Source organism: Carcharhinus amblyrhynchos, chromosome 2 (assembly GCF_965287045.1).
Source record: "Carcharhinus amblyrhynchos chromosome 2, sCarAmb.v2.hapA, whole genome shotgun sequence".
In the NCBI taxonomy this organism is placed as follows: Eukaryota; Metazoa; Chordata; class Chondrichthyes; order Carcharhiniformes; family Carcharhinidae; genus Carcharhinus; species Carcharhinus amblyrhynchos.
The window spans coordinates 43182042-43204539 of NC_137325.1; the positions used below are offsets into that span (position 1 = coordinate 43182042).

The 22498-nt window shown below is 41.6% G+C and overlaps 1 protein-coding gene across 3 annotated transcripts in view; it reads right to left on the bottom strand.

The window, feature by feature from the left end:
• LOC145353999 (inactive ubiquitin thioesterase OTULINL-like) overlaps positions 1-22498 on the bottom strand; it is a 59562-nt gene that overhangs the window by 25988 nt on the left and 11076 nt on the right. For all 3 annotated transcript variants that reach the window (XM_080205089.1, XM_080205081.1, XM_080205072.1), the window contains exons 2-4: positions 3476-3632; positions 2348-2370; positions 2156-2247 (exon numbers count right to left, since the gene is read on the bottom strand). In XM_080205089.1, coding sequence (XP_080061215.1) covers positions 2156-2247; positions 2348-2370; positions 3476-3632 — 272 coding nt within the window. The remainder of the gene's footprint in view (positions 1-2155; positions 2248-2347; positions 2371-3475; positions 3633-22498) is intronic.

A 22498-nucleotide genomic window follows, 5' to 3' on the forward strand; every position in this document is an offset into this window, starting at 1 on the left:
TGCTGGATTTCCTTTAAAATTGGCAAATGGTTACAGCACAGTCAGGAACCATTCAGCCCATCATGTTGGTGCAGGCTCTCTGCAGGAGCCACTCACCTTGTTCCACTCCCTTGTCTTTTCTCCAGATAATAATCTTTTAAATGCCGTAATTGAATCTGTCTCCATCACATTCTCAGAATACAGATTCCAGATTCTAAAAACTCACCACATCCTCTTGTTGCCAATTACCTTAAATCAGTGTCCTAAGGTTCTTGATCCTTTCTCCGTAACTCAGTAAACACTGCCAAACATAACCAACTAGAGTTAAAGTTGAAATACCAAACAATAATGAGGTTTTTAGCCTCACTGTAATAATTAAAGTTCCAATCTACTTCCTTGGAACTGCTTGGTCACCCACCCATCCTCCAGCCTCAGTTGAAGCCAGAAATACTCATATTGGAGCTGGTGGGTGGGTCTGCAAAACAAATTCCTGAAACTTTAACCCTCAGCCAACCCAAATCCAGCCTTTTTTAGGTTAAAATTCAAGTCCTCAACTGTTGCCCACCAACTCCTCCTCCAACAGGAAAAATTGAAGAATCTGACTGTTCACATTTTGTTTTCCTTGACAAAGTGTAGGGAGAAAAAATCCTAATAGGTTAGAAAATATTTTAAATCATTAGATATTAAGACACTGACAGAATTACTAGCATTGAGATAAATGATTTTAAATCAGACCTATTAGCCAACAAGTGTACAGTCTGCATACATATAAAATGCAGTCAGAAATTTAAATAAGTGATGATTTAAGACATTCATGTTGATTTTTTGAATATATGAAATTACTTTATAAATGTATTTATAAAAATCATTGCTCACTTTTGCCAAAGGCAGATTGCTGCGAAAGCATGATGGTACAGGGCAAAAGGACAAAACCACTTCCGAATAATTAAATTTTGGAAATATGTAAGTTTTATCAGTAGACTTTCTAATGGTGGAACATTCAGGGCAACTTCATAAATAGGATTAATTCATTGTCCAGATATGATGGATGTACACCTGGACGTAGGCTCGTGTGTTAGCCTGATTTGGCCGTGACCTGGAAGGGACTGTGAAAGAATGTTAACTTTGAACTTAATGGCCAGGCACCTGGTTGCTAAGGGACACAGAATGTTGAGTTAGCCAAAATGGGAGAATACTCCCGAATTTTATGAACCAATGAAATACCATTATGCCAGATGGTAAAGTGCAATTGATTGGAGTTTACGACAGGTATCATTGTTGATTTATGTATATTGAAGATGATTGATTCAAAGCTAATGAATATTGATATACCTGATAAGAAGACCTTTTCTAATCACTGTACATCAGAATTCATTGGCGAGGTCTAGCTACCCTATGTCTGGAGGAGCCCTGACCCTTTGGTGACTTTTCCCAGCGGCCACTGGTCAAAAAGAAGATACACCTTTAAACTGAGACACTGGCTTTAAGAGTCTTGTATTGTCTGAAGTTTCAGGGCAAACCCCACTAACAAAAGGAAAAATGTAACCAATTAAAGTTTATTTATTAGTGTCGCAAGTAGGTTTACATTAACACTGCAATGAAGTTACTGTGAAAATCCCCTAATTGCCACACTCCACCAGCAGTTCCAGTACCCTGAGGGAGAATTCAACATAGCCAATGCACCTAACCAGCACGTCTTTTAGACTGGGGGAGGAAACCAGAGCACCTGGAGGAAATCCACACAGACACAGGGAGAACATGCAAACTCCTCACAGACAGTGACCCAAGCTGGGAATTGAACCCGAGTCCCTGGCACTGTGACGCTACGATGCTAACCACTGTGCCTTTTGCTTAGGCAAGCAAGAGAAATTTACTATCTAGGTATTATGTACTGAATAATGCAAAGTTAATTATCATTATTAATCCACTTTTAAAGATGAGCTGAAAATCTCAGTTGAGCTATCTGACAAAAGCTCTGAGTGGATGAGGAAAACTAAACAGTAAAGAATTTGGAAAATAGAATTAAATACTACATGTATTTTAACAATGACATTGAGGACAATCTGTAGCTGAGAGTTTGTTGTGTTATGTTGGAACTATCCATTTACCTTTAGAAGTAAACACAACACTACTTTATAATGGTTGTTCCAACAGTTACAATTTGCCTTATTTTTACCTTTCTCATCTGTTCAGCTTGTTTGGTCTCTCCCTTCCATTCATTTTCTCCATATTCCAAAACATCTGTCAAAGGACCAACAGCAACGTTCTCTGAGCCAAAACAAGGCACAAAAATATTATTCCACTGCTTAATTTATGGAACAAAATCAATGTGAAAGTAATAACTGATTCAGGAAAAAACATCTCTTACTTTTGTTTCTCGTCCTAAATAGCCTGTAACAGTAAAATGAGGAGAAAAGTCAAGTTTCAAAAAGTGTATACATTCACCATTATTTCATATCAATTCAAACTTACAAAGCACCTAAGAGCACCAAGCTCTTACGCAATATGCAAATAAGCTCACAAGTTCTTAACATGGCAAGTTTCTGAATTCTGCTAACAATGGCAAACCATAAATGATGCAGGTGAGTTAAAGAGCTAACGCCCATTCTGACTCCACCAAGAGGTATAAAGCATAGCATAGAGAGCTTTGTAAATATAGAATTCCAAAACTCATAACCTCTCATTAAAATTAAGTGTACAGGCTTATGAAAAATATTTTGGTGCACTGAATATGTGACTAGGCATTCCAACTAAATTATTTTTTAAAATATGAATATTTGAAACGCAGAGAACCTCCTCAAAAAGCCATGACAATACGCAAGATAACAGTTGGCTTACTGCTTTTATATTTAGTTTCATCCATCAAAGATCAGGCTAAATGCAGTAAAATTTGTTAGTAAGTTATGTAACAATGATGAGAACTCTTTTTTGGTGGGCGGCACAGTTTTTACTTAATGATCCAAGTACTCATCCACTGATACAATCATTCTAAACTGATGAATCAATTCATAACATTTTTAAATTGTTTTAGGTTAGACAAATGGTCAGCATTTCTGTACAGTCTATCAGCACAAATTATTTATTTCTAAAATGTTTAAGGGACTTATTTTGAACAAAACATACTGGTCTTAACTTTTTTTCCCTTAAATAACACTCTATATATAGATGCCCAAGACTGGTAGTCAATGGAATGTGAAAGTAAGTTTAAAGCGACAAACTTACTCAAGTTACTGTTGTCATCAACCATTGTAGCGGGCGATTGGCATGGTTTCACACAAGGTGTGTTGAATTTGGGACAAGAGAGGTATGCAGAGCTACACAGCAATTACTTTAGGAGATAACACAACAGGATTACTAGATAACTAGGGGAATGACAGTAAAAAAGATACAGATAGCTAATCCCACCTAGACGAGGGAAAGGGAAAAAGGATTATAGAGAGAACAGCAGAACAGTTGGACTTGTGAAAAGGAAGCTGATAAAAATCAGTACACTTACCATTTTAGAAGATTTCCTACCAAAGTGTAAGGTCTTCTGATAAACCATGGACTCAACATTATTGCTATTATTCCAATGATGAATGGATTCTGAAGTTTTTTCCAGGTAGAATCTATGATCCAGGAGACCATTTCTCTCGAGTTGTGCAGTTTTGCTTCTGTGAAGAGAAAATAACCAACTTTACTCAACATAAAGGAGCAAATGCATCATGCAAAAGCTTCCGGTTCAGTGTAATTTTAAATGAAGGAGGAAAGAAAATTTATTTTCACTTATATGGCAATTTTCATGTCCTCAGGATGCCCAAAGTTGTACTACATGGAATTACTTTTGTTACTATGCAGCAGATCATTTGCAAATAAAATTCCCAATAACAATGAGACAAATGACCAGATAATCTGTTTCCTGGTGTGTGTGGTTGTGAGATAAACATTGGCAAAGAAAACTGGCTCTTCTTCAAGTTGTGCCATGAGATCCTTCATATTCACCCAGGAAGACAGACAAGGGCTCAGTTTAACATATTATCTGAAAGACAGCGCTTCTAACATTGCAGCTCTCCCTCACAGAAATGTCAGCTTGATTGTGTCCTGACATCCTCATGCAGGGCTTCACATCAGATCTTAAAAAATACAGAAAGATAGGAACAGGGGTAAGCCATTCAGCGCTTTGAACCTGCTCTGCCATTCAAGATGATCATGGTTGATCCTCTATCTCAAAGCCATATTCCCGTGCTCTCTCCACATCCCCTTGAGTCCAGGATTTGGCCTCGACAACCTTCTGTGGTAGAGAATTCCAAAGGTTCGCCACCCTCTGCACGTAAATTACTCCTTATCTCAGTGCTAAATGGCCTGCCCTGTATCCTCAGACTCTTTGTTCTAGACCCCACCCCCTTTCCCAGCTAGAGGAAACATCTTTGCATCCAGTCTGTAAAACACTTTCAGAATTTTATGCGTTTTAATTAGATTCCATCTCATTCTTCTAAATTCCAGTGAACATAGGCCTAGTTGCCTCAATCTCTCTCCATACATATTCCTGCCATCCCAGGAATCAGTCTGCTGAACCTTCCTTCGTTTCCACTTTGGTAGTATTGATAAGATTCTTGATTCAGGTAAGAGTGTCATTTTTTAAAAAACTCTTCAAATTGAGAAACCTAAGTGAAAAGTCAAAACGGTTAGGACCAGATTTTCATATTGGAAGCAAGAATCAAGGGGTGGGCCTTATCCTGCCACCATCATACCGCCTCCCTCACAGGCTGCCAAGAAAAGGGATATCCACGGTGAAAGCCCGCATTTTATCCTGGAGTCAGGTCTATCATCTTAATCAGCAGGCTTGAAGTGAGACGGCCCTGGAACTTTGACACACACATACAGATTCAAATAAGCGTTGATCCAGATCAGTAATATATCAATGCATATGCAAAATTTCATTCACAAGTTATTTATGTGCTCCCATGTAACAGAATTTATAACCATTCCTTCAGTTCACCAACTAAATCAATAACTTGCAGATTTCAGCTGATCTGCCTTATTTTAAAACTGCAAAATCAAGATAAACCATAAAATTGAAGGTATATCTCTCATGTGTGAGAGATGAGACAAAATGATTCGACTCTGCAGTGAGAAGCAGACCCACCCATCTCACTGATATTTGTAAATAAATACTTACTTTTTAAAATGCATTATTAAAACACTCTTTACAAAGAGCATTTCCATAATATGGCTATCATGGCTAATATAGCATTATAATTTGGGAGAAATCCATTATTACTAATCCACTTCATAAGGAGTCCTAAGACACAATGTCTGAGAACTACTAATTTAGATCCATCAATAAGTACAACAACACCAGCCATTAAAGTCAACATTTCTGAAGATGATCAACTTAATAGTTCTTCATACTACTCAGCCGTCCTCTGCAGGTAATTATTGCTGATCCACGTACATTACAAATCAATTATTTCAGGTGAGTATACTTTCTCAGTGAATAATTATTGCACAATAGTAATACCTGAGCTCACCGCATTCAAAGGGACATACACTGGTCTTTGCAGCGCTGAGAGTAATTTCTATGCATCTCAAGCTGATGATATCTACAGATGTTGTGATTTAGGATTTATTTAACAGTGAAGGCAGGGAGGGGTGTGTGGTACTGCAGTCAGTCCAACCTTCCCGAGACGCAGATCAGCAGCAACCATTGGGACTGTTTAAAAAGAACCCCCTTTTTTTCTGCGACTTTATCACAATTGTTTTGTTAAGTATTAGATTCTCTAACCCTCACACTTCATTATCCCCATGCTAACCCATGCTCTACTCCCCACACATTCCAATTGCCCCTGTAGAACTCCTGCCCCCATCCACCCTCCCATGTATCCTTATAGCGTCCTTGCCATGTTATGCCCCCCAACCCCCTTTGCCATTACATTCTGCGTGCGAATGCATGCATTATTCACTTATGGGCAGACCTTAGGAGTCATGTTGCACTTTCACTATAATAAGTAAACACTCTCATTCACAAAAGCCCATTCAATACAATTAAACACACTCAAGTACTTAATCCCTTATCAAGCAAAAATAAATTCACATTATAGCACCTCCTTTAATAAACTCTGCACAGTCAATCAACTATGAGCATTCAACCCTCACCGTGACAATAATAGGTTAAACTTAGCATTAATCATGCTATAATGATAGCACTTAGCTTTATGTCAACAAACAGCTATTGAAAAAGAATTCTATTCAACTTTGGTTTCAATTAATAAAAGGCTGGCAATTTAAATAACCTGACAGTATAACAGTTCTCACCTCTCCTGTAGTTACACCTATCCAAAGATTTTTAACTCTGTGGGATAAAAGCCTTGTTCCAATGAAAGTGGGGTCTCTTTGAACTCAACAAATGTGCAAATCATGTTCCAAGATGGTTCCTCCTCCCAGCAAATACGGAACCTGTCAGAATCTGGAACTTCCAGATCTGGGACCCACCCCGCCCATCTTTTTAAAGGTCTCCAGAGTTTCTTCAACTCTGCAAAAAACTGACCCAGGAAATATCCTGAAAAATAGACACTCATGCGTCACAAACCATGTAGTCCCTTAACACAATTTTCTTCATTAAACCTTTTTGCCTTTCTTTCTCTATCTCTGTCTTTAGGATACTCAAAAACTGTCTCTTTGGTCAAAGTTATGGCCATCTGGCCTAATATATTCTTATCGTGGTTCAATGTCAAAATATGTTTGTTAACACCCCTATGAAGTATCTTGATCTTTAACTCATTAAGGATGCTACATAAATAGGATTTGTTGTTGCATGGGTGAATCCCTGGGAGATGAAACAGTTCCTCTTCTGCTAAGGATATTGTTAAAGAACTCCACATTTTACTGAAAGGTTTTAGAATTTATAAATGGCCATTTTGAAAATAAGGTCATCTGTAAAATAGGATGGCTGATGCCACTGCCTAAGGTGTTGGTAATTTACAAGTTTTACTTTAGATGCACAGAACATTATTAGTTTGTATAGCTCAAAGAAAGTAAGTGAACTGAAAACTGACACTTAAAATTCAAGCACAATGACAATTCTTGATGAGCTCAACGCATTCTGTGCCCAATTTGAACAAAAGATCAGTGACAAGATGTCATCATCCCTGGAAGCCTGGGCCGAACCGGTATCCGAGGTCACCACCTCAGATCTTCAGACTGACCTTCTTGAAAGTTAACCCATAGAAAGCGACTGTCCCAGATGGAATACATTGGCGAGCACTCAAATCCTGCACAGACCAGTTGGTGGGGGTATTCGCAGACATCTTTAACCTGTCCTTACACTAATCTGAGGTCCCTACCTGTTTTAAATGGACACCCATCTTCCTTGTACCAAAGAAAATTGGGCAGCGTGCCTTAACGACTACCAGCTGGTGGTTCTGATTTCCATCATTATGAAGTACTTCAAAAGGTTAGCCATGGGATGAATCAATTCCAGCCTCCCGGAGTGCCCAGAACAGGTGAGAACAGGTCCACAGCAGAAGTCATCTCCCTGGTTCTACACACAACTCCGGAACACCTGGGTAACAAGGACACCTATACATTGACTACAACTCAGCCTTCAAGACCATTATCCCAACAAAATTCAACTCCAAACTTCACGGCATCGGGCTCAGCTCCTCCCTCTGTAACTGAATCCTAGATCCAAGCTAACAACCAGAATTTAGCAGCACTGCCTTACTTAACAAGATATTCAGTTAATAGGGGCCAGCTCGCTATTCTGTGCCAACACTACACACATTTTTTTTGCACAAGTAGATGTAACTACATACTCTGATGTAATTGCATAAATAAGAACATCACTTAATTTCACAAGTTTGGCTGACATCTTAATAAGGCAACAACACCCTCTCCATGATTATGCTCAACACCGATGCTTGCAAGGCTCTGTCCTCAGCCCCTTACTACACTCCTTATATATTAATGACTTGGCGCAAATTTTGCGCCAAGTTTGTTTTCAAGTTTGCTGTTGACGCTAGTGTAGTGGGTTGGACTCAGACACTGATGAAACAGAGTACAGGAAAGAGGTAGAGAATTTGGTGAAACACTGCAATGACAATAATCTCACCCTCAATGTCATAAAATGAAGGAGATAGTCATCGACTCCAGAAAGCGTAGTGGAGGACATGCCCCTGTCCATATCAACAATGAAGTGGAAATGGTCGAAAGTTTCAAGCTTCTATGTGTCCAGATCACCAACAACCTGTCCTGGTCCCTCCACGCTGATGCTTTAGTTAATAAAACCCACCAACGCCTCTACATTCTCAGGAGTCTAAGGAAATTCAGTGTGTCTTCTATGACTCTCACCAATGTTTACAGATGCACCATTAAAAGCATCCTTTCCAGAGCAGTATGGCTCCTGCTCTGACCAAGACTGCTAGAAACTATAAAAGGTTGTGAGTGTAACGCAATCCAGTCCATCATGCAAACCAGCCTCCCATCCATTGAGTCTATTTACACTTCTTGCTGCCTCAAAAGCAGCCAGCATAATTAGGGACCCCACTCACCCCCAACATACTTTCTTCATCATTCTCCATCAGGAAAAAGATACAAAAGTCTGAAATCATGTGCCAATTGACTCAAGCAATTTCTTCCCTGCTGCCAATCAGACTTCTGAATGCACCTACCTTATATTAAGCTGACCTTTCTCTACACTCTAGCTATGACTGTAACACTACATTCTGCACCCTCTCTTTCCTTCTCCCCAAATATTCTTTAAAAGTTATGTTTTATCTGCATAGTGCGCAAGAAACAATACTTTTCAGCATATCCCAGTACATGTGACAATAAGAAGTCAAATCAAAAGGCTGTGGCAAATGAAAAAGATTGCACTCATGCAGGTAAATGCAGTGCCAGTCTTCTCTTTCCAAATGCTTCTGTATTAATTGCCAATCTATGGGATCAGTTTATAAGTTAACAACCAGAATTTAACAGAGCTGCCCTACTTAACAGGATATTCAGTTAAAAGGGGCTTGCTCGCTATTCTGTGCCAACAGTACACACATTTATTTTTGCATTAGTAGCTATAGCTACTTACTCTGGGTATAATTGCACAAATAAGAACATCACTTAATTTCATAAGTTTGGTTTGCACCTTAATAAGGGCATTTTGGATCACTGTTCCAATCATTTGAACATTATTGCAGAAGAACCGGGCCCCTCCTCACAATGTGGCAACTTCCTCTTGAAAGGGACTGTTCAAACTTCTGATTACACTAAGAATGAAGCAAGTGCTGTGGAAATGGGAAAAATACAGTTTAAAGAGGGGGCAAATGTAATAAAGAGATGGTATTGCAAAATATATAGATCATAGCTACAAATTGGGTGGGCTATAAAACAAATAGAGGAGGCAGTCTGAGCTGAGAAATAGATAAACTTTCAGCAACGAAACCTTAGCAGGCGATATACTTCTCAATTATCTGTAGTGGTTTGCTTGGCTGTCCATCTGTCCATACATTGCATTGTTATATATCTGCTTTTTGTTGAAGAAAGCAACCTGAAGTCAGTCTTTGCTATGTAGAGATTATGATGTTTGAGTCGAGGTGTGCACAGCTTCTCAATCAATCCTAGACTGACTTCCTAACCTCTTCCCCTGGGTATAGATGGTCCCCATGTATTCTATAAGAGTTATGTTTTATCTGCAATGTGCGCAAGAAACAATCCTTTTCAGCATATCCCAGTACATTGACAATAAGAAGTCAAATCAAGAAACAATACTTTTCAGCATATCCCAGTACATGTGACAATAAGAAGTCAAATCAAAACCTGAACCATACAGCACACACCCCAACCACATATATCACAGAGATAATGGTCAGTGGGGGAGTATTTCAAGTTTGTGGAAGCAGATACGATAGTGAGTTCTAAGGGACGTCTGGACAAAAACAGGAATAGGATGGGAATAGAGGGATACGGCCCCCATTTGCCCATCTGTCTGTCCTTCTGACGGGACACATATTCTTGGAAATTTTGATTCCTGCCCTGAACCCCTTGCAACCATGTCTCTGTGATGCCCACAACATTGTATCGACCAATTTCAATGTGCGCAACAAGCTCATTTAGCTTGTTCCATATACTGCGCACATTTAGGTACCACACCCTCAGTCCTGCATTGACCACCTCCCTTCTCATACTTGTCACCTTTTTTGCTCTGCCCGAGGTTAGGTTCCTGTCACCTTCTATACTCTCTGTTCTATTACATGGTCTGGGAACTTTACTAACCTCTCCTGAGCCTTCAGCTCCATTAACCTGCACTACTACCCTCTCCTTTAACTTTGATTTTCTAATTCTCCATACAATTGAACCCTCCCACCAAGTATTTAGATTAAAGCCTTATCTACAGCCCTAGTTATATGATTTGCTAGGACTCTACTAGGTTCTTTACCCAGAGGGTGGTGAGGGATTGGAATGCCCTGCCTGCTGCGGTTGTAAATGCGCCTAGTTTGGGGGCGTTTAAGAGATCTGTGGATAGGTTTATGGACGAAAAGGGATTGGTTTAGATTAGTGGGTCAGTGTTTTTTAAAAAAAAACTGGTCGGCGCAACATCATGGGCCGAAGGGCCTGTTCTGCGCTGTAATGTTCTAATTCTAATTCTAATTCTTGTCCCAGCATGATTCAGATCCTGACCGTCCCATTGGAACAGGTCCCGTCTTCCCCAATACCGGTGCCAATGTCCCATGAATTGAAACTCATTGCACCCACACCAATCTTTGAACCACACATTTACTTTCCTAATCTTATTGATCCAGTGCCAATTGACTCATGGCACAGATAGTAATCCAGAGATTTCCACTTTTTTGGTTCTGCTTTTTAATTTCGCTCCTAGCTGTTCATACTCCCTTAGCAGAACGTTTGTTCCTATTCTACCTATGTCATTGTTACCTACTTGGATCACTGAAGCTGAGACTTTCCCCATGCACATTTCACACTGGCTGGCCAATTAACAGATGGGCAGCCAGCATGAAATCACGTAACATGTCTATGGGGAAAAGTGAGGGAAGGTGAGCAGGTACAGGCATTATGAGCTGAATAGTCTCCTACTGAGATTACTTTTCTATGATTCTATGTAGTCAAGTTCACTAACAACCTGACTCCAAAATCTAGAATATCTTAGGTCACCCTCCATGAGATGAAAGCTTCGTTAGGTGTTATGTTCAAGGGACAAAAGCATTTTCAGTAATAGACTGGGTAGCAGGAAACAATCAAATATGAGGTACGGTGCAAAACACTCAACGGTATACACTGAATGGTATGCCATCAGAACTAATGAGTGGATCAGCTGGAATGCAACTGCCACCATAGCTGTTTCACTGCCATATTACTTAAGTGAGAGGATGAAAGAGGAATTAGTCAAGTAAAAAATGGAAAGCAGAACAACAATCTGAGAACATGTGTTAGCTGACAGCTTCTTCCCATATTTATTTCAACAGCAGAACTCACCAACTTTCAAGCTAAAATACCATTTCCCCCACAAATTCTGAAGGGAACTTTTGACTATTTGTAGGGCACTGCTCATACAAACTCCCCACTAAGTCTGCATCTTACTCTTTCTCTTCCTCTCACATGGATTAACTCTTTCCCACATTTCTAAAGCAGCGTACAATGCAAGTGACGAGGAAGATCAATCAAATCAATGGTCCTTTCAGAGATGTTAGAATACAAGTTTAAATTTGGAGGTTTATCTGAACATTATTTCTATTATTCATATCCTTTTAAAGACTAGATAATCAGACTTGTCTACGAGCTTGACTACATCAAGCTCTGCGTCAAATAGTGTGATGGGAACTTTTATGTCCACCTGGGAGGAAAGATAGAACTTCAGTTTAACATCCTTTCCAGAACACAGGGCTTTTGACAGAACTGGCATTGTATTGTACTGATGTATTAGGCTAGATTTTGCGCTCAAGTTTCTGGAATGAAACCTGCTGACTCACGTAAGACTGGTATCCTGAGTAACAGCTGGCATTAACTGCTTAGCCACCACGTTCCAGCTCTTGCAAAAATACAGCACACTAAAAGAATCACTGATCACCAGTCAGAAACATGACTTGCAACCTGTATCTGCAGAATAAGTGATCTTTTTGAGAAAACTAGCTTAATGGACATGCAGACATAATGTTTTCACCTTACTCTTCAAGTGAACAATTCTCTTAAAGATTTTCAGTCTTAAAAATGTTGTAGAGTATCACTGTGGTTTCTCACTTAGGATTGTGGATTTATTCATACACAGCTTTTCTTATTCACAGAAACTATATTCATGAACATCAACTCTCACTCACTTTCTACACAAGTGATTGGAATCATTATATTTCTGGAACTAGCCTCATTTTAAATGGCAACATCTATGGCTTCAGTGATCAGATATCAACTTTATTAGACAGAGAAACAGCTGCATCTGATCCTATATGTGCAATTTACTGTTTCCTTAGTCAATAATACCACTGGAACCAACACATATTGAATATTTGCTTCTGATGTTTCTGTAACTACTCGTCCAGGAACTGTCTGCTCTGACAGTTGATTATGGCTTACATTCATGGAAAATTAAGTTCTATTTTTATATAAACGTGTGCCCTCTTGTCATGAAGTCTCCTACCACAAGAATTGGTTTCTTTGAATTAAGCCTTTATCGTTTTAAAAACTGTGGCCTAGATTTTTGCCATGACAGAGAGGAACTGCACCACAGCCAAAATTTCTGAGTCCTGTCTCTTAACCTAGCATTTCCCATCTTGGCAGCGAAGTCAGGCTGGAATTCATGCATGCGCAAATCATGGAGGCAATTGGCCATTTAAATCACCAGCTGCCTCCACGGACCTGATTTTTGAACCCTAGCTACGTGAATCCCGGATTATGCAGCGCACACCAGTCAAATCAGAGGAGGTTTTGAACATAACATAAGAACATAAGAAATAGGAGCAGGAGTAGGCCATCTAGCCCCTTGAGCCTGCCCCGCCATTCAATAAGATCATGGCTGATCTGTCGTGGCTCAGTTCCACTTTCCCGCCCTCTCCCCATAACCCTTAATCCCCTCTCTTATCAAAAACCCATCAACCCGCGTCTTAAAAATATTTAGCGAGGCAGCCTCCACCACTTCAACGGGCAGAGAATTCCAGAGATTCACCACCCTTTGACTGAAGAAGTTCCTCCTCAACTCCGTTCTAAACCGCCCCCCCTTTATCTTGAGGCTGTGCCCTCTAGTCCTACTGTCCTTTCTGAGCGGGAAGAGCCTCTCCCACCTCTATCCTATCCATCTCATTCATCACCTTATATGTCTCAATGAGATCTCCCCTCATTCTTCTAAACTCTAATGAGTACAAGCCTAGTTTATTCAGCCTCTCCTCATAGTTCAACCCCCTCAACTCCGCTATCAGCCTAGTAAACCTGCTCTGCACTCCCTCCAAGGCCAAAATATCCTTGCGTAAGTGCAGCGACCAAAACTGCACACAGTACTCCAGCTGCGGCCTCACCAGTGCCCTATACAGCTGCAGCAAGACCTCCCTACTTTTATATTCAATCCCCCTCGCTATGAAGGCCAGCATCCCATTCGCCTTCCTGACCACCTGCTGCACCTGCAGGCTGGGTTTTTGCGACTCATGCACAAGGACCCCGAGGTCCCTCTGCACCGTCGCATGCTGCAGTTTTTCGCCATGTAAGTAATAGTCCTTCCTACCATTATTCCTAACAAAGTGGACAACTTCACACTTGCCAACATTAAATTCCATTTGCCAATTCCTGGCCCATTCACCCAGCCTATCTAGATCCTTCTGCAGACTCTCCACACCCTCCGCACAATTTGCCGTTCCACCAATCTTGGTGTCATCAGCAAATTTCAACACCATACACTCGGTTCCCTGCTCCAGATCATCTATATAAATGGTAAATAGCTGAGGCCCCAGCACCGACCCCTGGGGCACTCCGCTAGTCACCAACCTCCAATCCGAATAGCACCCATTGACCACCACTCTCTGCCTCCTATTTGACAGCCAATCCTCTATCCACACTAACAGCCTACCCCCAACTCCATGCCCCCTGACCTTCTGTAATAACCTCTTGTGAGGCACCTTGTCAAACGCCTTCTGAAAATCAAGAAACACCACATCCACCAGCTCTCCTCTGTCCACCGCCCTAGACACATCCTCATAGAACTCCAATAAATTCATCAGATACGACTTCCTCTTAACGAAACCGTGCTGCATCTGCTCTATCAATCAATTCTCCTCAAGATGCCTCGCTATTTTCTCCTTGATCACGGATTCTAACATTTTACCTACAACAGACGTTAAACTAACCGGCCTATAATTCCCCGCCTTTTGCCTGCCACCCTTCTTAAACAACGGCGTAACATTAGCCGTTTTCCAATCTTCCGGCACTTCCCCGGAATCCAGCGACGTTTGGAAAATAATCACCAAGGCATCCACTATCACCTCTGCCATTTCTTTCAGAACCCTTGGATGCATTCCATCCGGTCCTGGGGACTTGTCCACAATCAGTCCCTCCAGTCTGTCGAGCACTGCCTCTCTAGTAACAAGAATGTCATTCAGGCCCTCCACTCCTACCATCTTTCCATCGTTAACACCCGGCAAATTATTCACATCCTCCTCCGTGAAGACTGAAACAAAAAAGTTATTCAAGGCCTCAGCCATTTCCCCATCCCCCACCACTAAGTCCCCCCTCTCATCCTCTAAGGGTCCAACGTTCACCCTAGTCAGCCTCTTCCTTTTTATATATTTATAAAAACTCTTACTATCCTTTTTTATATTAAGCACTAGCCCAGCTTCACAGTTTATCCTACCCTTCTTTATCAACTTCTTTGTCATTCTTTGTTCACATTTAAACCTCTCCCAATCCGCTTCTCGCCCACTACTCTTAGCTACTCTAAACGCATCTGCTTTTAATTTAACACTTTCCTTTACCTCCTTCGTTATCCACGGCTGATTATCTCTCCTCCTACGATCCTTTTTAACCATCGGAATAAATTTCTGCTGAGCACCAAGAAAGATCTCCTTAAAGATCCTCCACTGTTCCTCAGCAGACCTACCTTCCAACGCGCTCCCCCAATCAACATTCGTCAATTCCTCTCTCATCCTACCGTACTCCCCTCTGTTCAAACAAAGGACACATGTCCGGGAACCCACTTTCTCCTCCTCCATCTGCATCAGAAACTCCACCATACAATGATCACTCTTCCCAAGAGGATCCTTCACCACAAGGTCCCTAATTCTACCCGCCTCATTACATAACACCAGATCCAAGATAGCTCGCTCCCTCGTCGGCTCCAACACACACTGTTCGAGGAAACTATCCCGGCAGCATTCCAAGAACTCCTCCTCAAGCCCACCGCGTCCAACATGGGTCGACCAATCAATATGTAGATTGAAATCCCCCATAATTATCGCCATCCCATTCCTGCACGCCGCATTTATTTGCGCGTTAACAGCCCGCCCCACCTCCAGATCATTATTCGGGGGCGTATAAACGACACCCACCAGCGTCTTCCTCCCTTTGCTGTTCCTAATCTCCATCCACAACGATTCCACATTCTGCTCTTTGGTTCCTATATCATCCCTTACTACCACCCTGATGCTATCCTTAATCAGCAGAGCTACACCCCCCACCTTTTTCCTCCTGCCTATCCTTCCTAAACACTTGATACCCCTGGACATTGAAATTGGTGGATTCTTTGGATAGCCATAACATCCCTTCGGAGAGATAAGGTACTCCTTTGGAAGAAATAAGGCACCATTTGGTTGATTGGGATCCAATACGACCATGCACTTTTTATGCACAAACTCAATGCAACTTTTCAGCTGTCAAGGAATTGCCAAAGCTGCCCAGCGAATGCCAGAAGCTATCCAGGAAATGTGTAAGCATACTATGTGAATGCACTGAGGGAGTAAGGACAAAAAGTGATGCATCGCATTGGCATAGGTTGGCAGGGATGAGACATAGGGAGTATGTGGCGATGCGAAAGTAAAGCTATGTAGTTTGTATTTTTAAAATTTAAAACAGTGCTGGTGCATGAGGCAGTCTTTGCAGCTAGCCTGCCTCCATACCCAACAGCTTCTGCATTAATTCCATGATTGTCCATCCCGACTTTTAGTTAAGCCAACTACCATGACCCAACCAAAAACCTGAGTGACCATTTTTAAAGATTGGGTTCACCAAGCCGAGACATTCCTGACTCTGTGCATCCAACCTAGGGATGAATATCAGGGTCCTTGAATAGATTTCTCAACCTAAAACTCAAGGAACTATAAGGCAAGTTTATTCAAACTGTTCTCATGATTTATACCCTGATATCATTCTGATGAATCGGTGCCCCATCTAGGTTAAAATATCTTTCCTAAGGTTTGGCTCCTAAAATGCAGTACTCCAGGTGGGGTATGACCAAGGCTCTGTACAACAAATCACTTCCAGGAAAATATGCAGAGCAGCAGCAAGCATAGAAGGGACAGAATCCGCAAGGAGCTGCTGCAATCATAGATTCCCTCCTGAAAAGCATGAAGCATAGGAAAGAGAGAAGCTGCAGTTGGAAATCAAGGAGCAGTTTTCCTGGTCGGTCTGTCCCACATCAAGGAGCAGTTATTATGATCTGTCCCACTGCCGCCATGCAGGAGACTTCCAGCTGCACCACTACCAATTTCTTTGATCAGTTGCTAGATGAGAGGGAGGAAGGAAATGGCTAGAGAGCCAGTAACGTTAAAACTGATTCACTGAAAACTGTAATTAAAAAGTTGGCACAGCCCTTTAGATAAGCATTGCCACTTGGGAGACAAATCTTTGCCAGTGGATGTATCTCAATAAAATGCAGCTTCAGGAACACTCAAAAAGTAAAGAAACAGTAACAATTGATTTGAATTTATTTGTGAAAGGTTGTGAACATAGCCCAGTCCATCATGCAAACCAGCCTACCATCCATTGACTCCTTCTGCACTTCCTATAGCCTCAGAAAAGCAGCCAGCGCAATCAAGGACCCCACGCACCCTGGACATGCTCCCTTCCACCTTCTTCCATTGGGAAAAAAGGTGCAAAAGTCTGAAATCACATACTAACTGAGTCAATAACAGCTTCTTCCCTGCTATCCATCAGACCACTGAGTGGATCTACCTTATATTAAGTTGATCTTTCTCTACATCCTAGCTAATAATTACACTATATCCTGCATCCTCTCCTTTTCTTCTCCCCTACGTACTCGATGAATGGTAGACTTTGTCTATATAGCATGCCAAAAAAAAAATACATGTGAGAATAATAAATCAAGTTGAAGGTTGGTGAACTTCGGGCATTGGCAATTTTCCCAGCCCTCTCATGTGCCCTTGTAATAAGGATCAAGCCTCAATTCAGTAAGGCTGTTTGGCAGCAAGGGATCATGGACGCCTTGGATTAGTTAGTTAGTGTGTAGTCAGCAGCAGTAAAATCTAGACACCCTAGGTTGTTCTCAGTCAACAATACTGTTAAGGCCAATAGCAGCAGAGTCTGTCTCACTTAATTTCCCTGTAATCCTGTGGTGGTGCTGGGTGGGGAGGCAGAGACTTTATTATTAAATTGGGAATTTAGGTGATGAACTTTCAAATGGTAGGACAACTTTCCCCCTTTCTGAAACTTCTATGCCAACATACATAATCCAGCAAGTTAGTATGGACTTCATCCTGTACTGCACATATCAGCTGCATGAAAAGCTAGATACAGAGATCACTTTGGAGCTCCCAAAAACAAAAAGTAGTCTTTGAGAAAACCTAAAAAAAAAAGCCCTTACAAAATGCAATCCTGGTACGAGGATAGGTGTTACTTACTAGAGTGCTATGTGCCATCTGTCCCTCAATGAGCAAGGCATAAGCAATGACATTACAGGAGACACATATTGGTCAGTGTGCAAGAGTCTGTAAGAATATATTTCAGTCTTCAGGTTTCTAGTGGTCTGGATCTGAAGGGTCACTTGTTTGCTGAATCAAGAAAACAACAGTCCCATTGTGTTTTGCACTGTTAGTTTTGCTTAGCTTGTCATACTTTGCAAGCCAGTGCATTGTGGGAAAATCATTGAATCCATAGCATTGCAAAGGAAGAAGCTGGTTTGACAGATGTTATAAAAAAAACATGCCGCTGTTTTCAAAGGAGATTTGGAAAGGATGAAGAGAATTACTATTAAATAGAACATCAAAGCTGACTCAACCATAATTTCTGAAGGCCAGAACCATGCCTTATGTCAATGACCAAAGGTCAAAGCTGACCTGGAGAATCTGGTCAAGATAAGAGTCTTGGTACCTGCCCCCATCATGAATATGCAATCATCATTCCAGTGCTCATGAAAGATATCCCCATTTTCATCTGTGGGGATATCAAGGTTAACAGTTAACCCAGTGTTATGTACTGAACAATTTCCACTTCTTCATAGAGACGACCTTATTGGTGGCCTGGCCTGGACCATAACATTGAAGCCAAGATAAGGTTTTGTTCTTCATGTCAGTGTGTGAAAAATATGCTTCAATTAGCACCCTCTCAACCATGGGATTAGCCAGAAATCTCTTGGCAGCTCGTTAACATTGATTTTGCTAGTCCAGCTGGTCCATTTGAAGGAATAATGTTCATAGTAGTTGTGGATACTCATTCCAAATAGTCAAAGTTTCAGTGATGTCCTCTAATACTGCTGGGAGCACAGTTCAAAGGAGGAGAAATATTCAGTCATTACTGATTACCAGAGCAATTTATGACCGACAATGGGCCTAGTTTTTCTTGCAGAGTCTGAGAATTTTTTGAGACATAATAGAATTCATCACATCACCTCAGCACCATAAGAACATAAGAACATAAGAACATAAGAAATAGGAGCAGAAGTAGGCCATCTGGCCCTTCGAGCCTGCCCCGCCATTCAATAAGATCATGGCTGATCTGTCGTGGCTCAGTTCCACTTTCCCGCCCTCTCCCCATAACCCTTAATCCCTTCTCTTATCAAAAACCCATCAACCCGCTTCTTAAAAATATTTAGCGAGGCAGCCTCCACCACTTCAACGGGCAGAGAATTCCAGAGATTCACCACCCTTTGAGTGAAGAAGTTCCTCCTCAACTCCGTTCTGAACCGCCCCCCCTTTATCTTGAGGCTGTGCCCCCTAGTCCTACTGTCTTTTTTGAGCGGGAAGAGTCTTTCCACCTCTATCCTATCCATCCCATTCATCATCTTATACGTCTCAATGAGATCTCCCCTCATTCTTCTAAACTCTAACGAGTACAAGCCTAGTTTATTCAGCCTCTCCTCATAGCTCAACCCCCTCAACTCCGGTATCAGCCTAGTAAACCTCCTCTGCACTCCCTCCAAGGCCAAAATATCCTTGCGCAGGTGCGGCGCCCAAAACTGCACACAGTACCACCCATCCATCAATGGATAAGCTAAAAGATTTGTTCAAACCATGAAACACACTTTACAATCAACCACCCAGGGCATTTCTCCATTCAAAAGCATCTGGACACATTTTTGCTGACATATCAAAACATGCCACGTGCTATGACTAAAGCATATGCAGCAGTTCTACTCAACGGGATAGCAAATACTTGCTGAAACCAGCAAAGGCATGAGAAGTTGTGCAAGATCAACAGCATAACAAGTGGAGAAAACAGCTCAAAAATCAAAGCCAAGAATTTTCTGTTCTTGATGAGAAGTTCTAGCTTGTGATTATGTTACCAGAGCTAAATGGGTTCCTGCTACTGTGACCGCTCAGACAGGACTGTTTCATGCAGTCCAAACTGAATGATCTTACCTGGCGGAAACATTGACTAATTGTTGCCAAGTCACAATCCATCTAGAGATATAACTTTCACGAAAGAGCATAATTTCACCACTTCAAGTGAGCCATCTCCAAGTCAAGGAATGTCCAGTCCAATCTCACATTCTCAGTATAGCCTGACCAAAATTGAGGTTGTCTCACCTTCACCTGTATCAGCCAACTTCACTTTGTTACAATTCCTAAACTCTATCATCAGTCTCAAACCCATGTGTGTGTTTTTTTGAGGCAGTCTAACCTCTTTCCCTAGTTCAGAAAATGTTTTGTTAAACTGGCATTTCCAATAAGAAGGGAGAAATACGTTACGTACATTGTGTCTTGTTTAGCTTGAAATACTTTTCAAGCCAATGCATTATGAGATCACAGAACCCAGATGTTATTTCAGTTGCTGAAGTAAAACAGAAGGTGCAATGTGCCTTCATGAGTATTGTACCAAGACCAAGTACCAGCATTAAAGTATAACACATCTTCTCAGTTCCCGATCTCTCTGGGTATCTTTAAATGATAATACATTTAGATCTATGGAACTGCTCTGTGAAGGGCTGTGAAAATTGAACCAGGCTTCAGAAGGATATTGGTCTGAATGCTCTCCAAATTTCCTTAGGAATGTCGTGACACAGGATGCTAACTGGACAACATGGCTTTGTTTAGTTAGCAGTTGATGGTTTTTGCAAAACTTTTGAGTTGCATGAGTGATGGATATTGCTGCGTGGCTACCAAAGAGAACTGCAATTTGACATGTCGAGGTGCTGAGGGGGAGGTTCAGTGGCGCAGCAACATCCAAATATGTTGTCTTCAGAGTAAATCTGTTCAAATAAGCAATTTCAAAGAATCAGATGCAATTTCCATGAATTGAGAGGTTACAGGAAGCTGGACACGAGCCAAAGGTCCATTAAATGTCCAGATGTCATGTTTTGAAATTGCAGGCGACAGAGCAAGTCAGGAGTCAGAGCGCAGAAGAATTCTTTTCTTACCTTTCTAGAGTCAATTATTAAATCAAGTATGATAAAAGAGACAATTTACTCTTGAAAAAATCTCTTTTACTTTCAATAAACTGAATCACACTAATGCAGAACGCATTAGTGAACAGATTACAATCAAACCTTACAGTATACAAAACACGCTTGTGGAACTCTGAGTCAGTGTTGGGGTGTGGAATAGACTGCCTGCTGTGATAGTGGAGTCAGACAGTTTAGGAACTTTCAAGTGGTTAACAAAGAACAACACAGCACGGGAAACAGGCCCTTCGGCCCAACGAGCCCACGCCGCCATCTTAACAATGTGTTTTTCCTCCTCCACCCTTGACCCATGTCTATGCTTATGGTACCCCCAATGGAAACCAGATTAAGGGGAGCATAATTTAGGGACAATTTGTTACACCAATCAGCCTAAGAGCACACCTTTGGGGTGTGGGAGGAAACCGGAGCACCCGGAGGAAACCCACGCAACCACAGGGAGACTGCACAAACTCCCACAGAAACTGGTTATTGGATAGGCGCATGGAGCACTCCAGAATTACAGGGAGGGGATACTTTGTCTTGGGATTGGATATAGGTTGGCACAACATTGAGGGCCAAAGGGCCTGTACTGTGCTGTAATGTTCTATGTTTCTATGTGTAATGTTTACTTGTTTCCTGTCCAGACATTGAAGAAATAGCATTCAACTATATTCCAAAATAAAAAGTCACCATAAATAAATCAGCACGCAAAAATAACTTGGGCCATGATTTTAATGGTCCCACATCCCCCCACCACCATCCCTCTTCCACCTGCACCCCCCCATCCTCCCATCACCATCCCTACTTTCTCACCCTCCATCTGTATTAAAAATCCAACCACATTATGATCACTCATCCCAAGAGGATCCCTCAAAAGACCTTTAATTCTACCAGTCTCATTACACAGGACCAGTTCCAAGATAACTCACTCCCTCATAGGTTCTGTAACATACTGTTTGAGGAAACTATCCCGACAGCATTCTAATAGCTTGCCAAAAATTGACAGTCGTGGGACTGTAGGGAGTGAGGTCCTTAAAACGATTACTATTACTAAAGAGGTAGTGCTTGGTAGGTTAATGGGACGAAAGGTTGACAAGACCCCAGGCCCAGTTGGAATGCATCCCAGGGTACTGAAAGAAATGGTATAAGTAATAGCAGGTGCATTAGTAGTAATTTATCAAAATTCGCTGGACTCCGGGGAAGTGCTGGCTGATTCGAAAACAGCTAATGTGACGCCATTGTTTAAAAAGGGCGGGTAAGTACAGGCCAGTTAGCTTAACGTCCGTAGTTGGAAGAATGCTGGAATCCATCATTGAAGAAGAAATAGCAGGACACCTGGAAAAGAATGGTTCGATCAAACAGACGCAGCATGGATTCATGAAGGGAAAGTCGTGTTTGACGAACTTACTGGATTTTTATGAAGATGTAACAAGTGCGGTTGACAGAGGGGAACCGGTGGATGTGGTGTTTTTAGATTTCCAGAAGGCGTTCGATAAGGTGCCTCTCAAAAGGTTGCTCTGAAGATTAAGGTACACGGAGTTGGGGATAAAGTGTTAGCGTGGATTGAGGATTGGCTATCTAATGGGAAGCAGAGAGTTGGAATAAATGGATGCTTTTCTGGTTGGCAGTTGGTGACTAGTGGCATGCCGTAGGGATCGGTGCTGAGGCCTCAACTGTTTACCATGTACACAGACGATCTGGAGGAGAGGACCGAGTTTAGGGTAACAA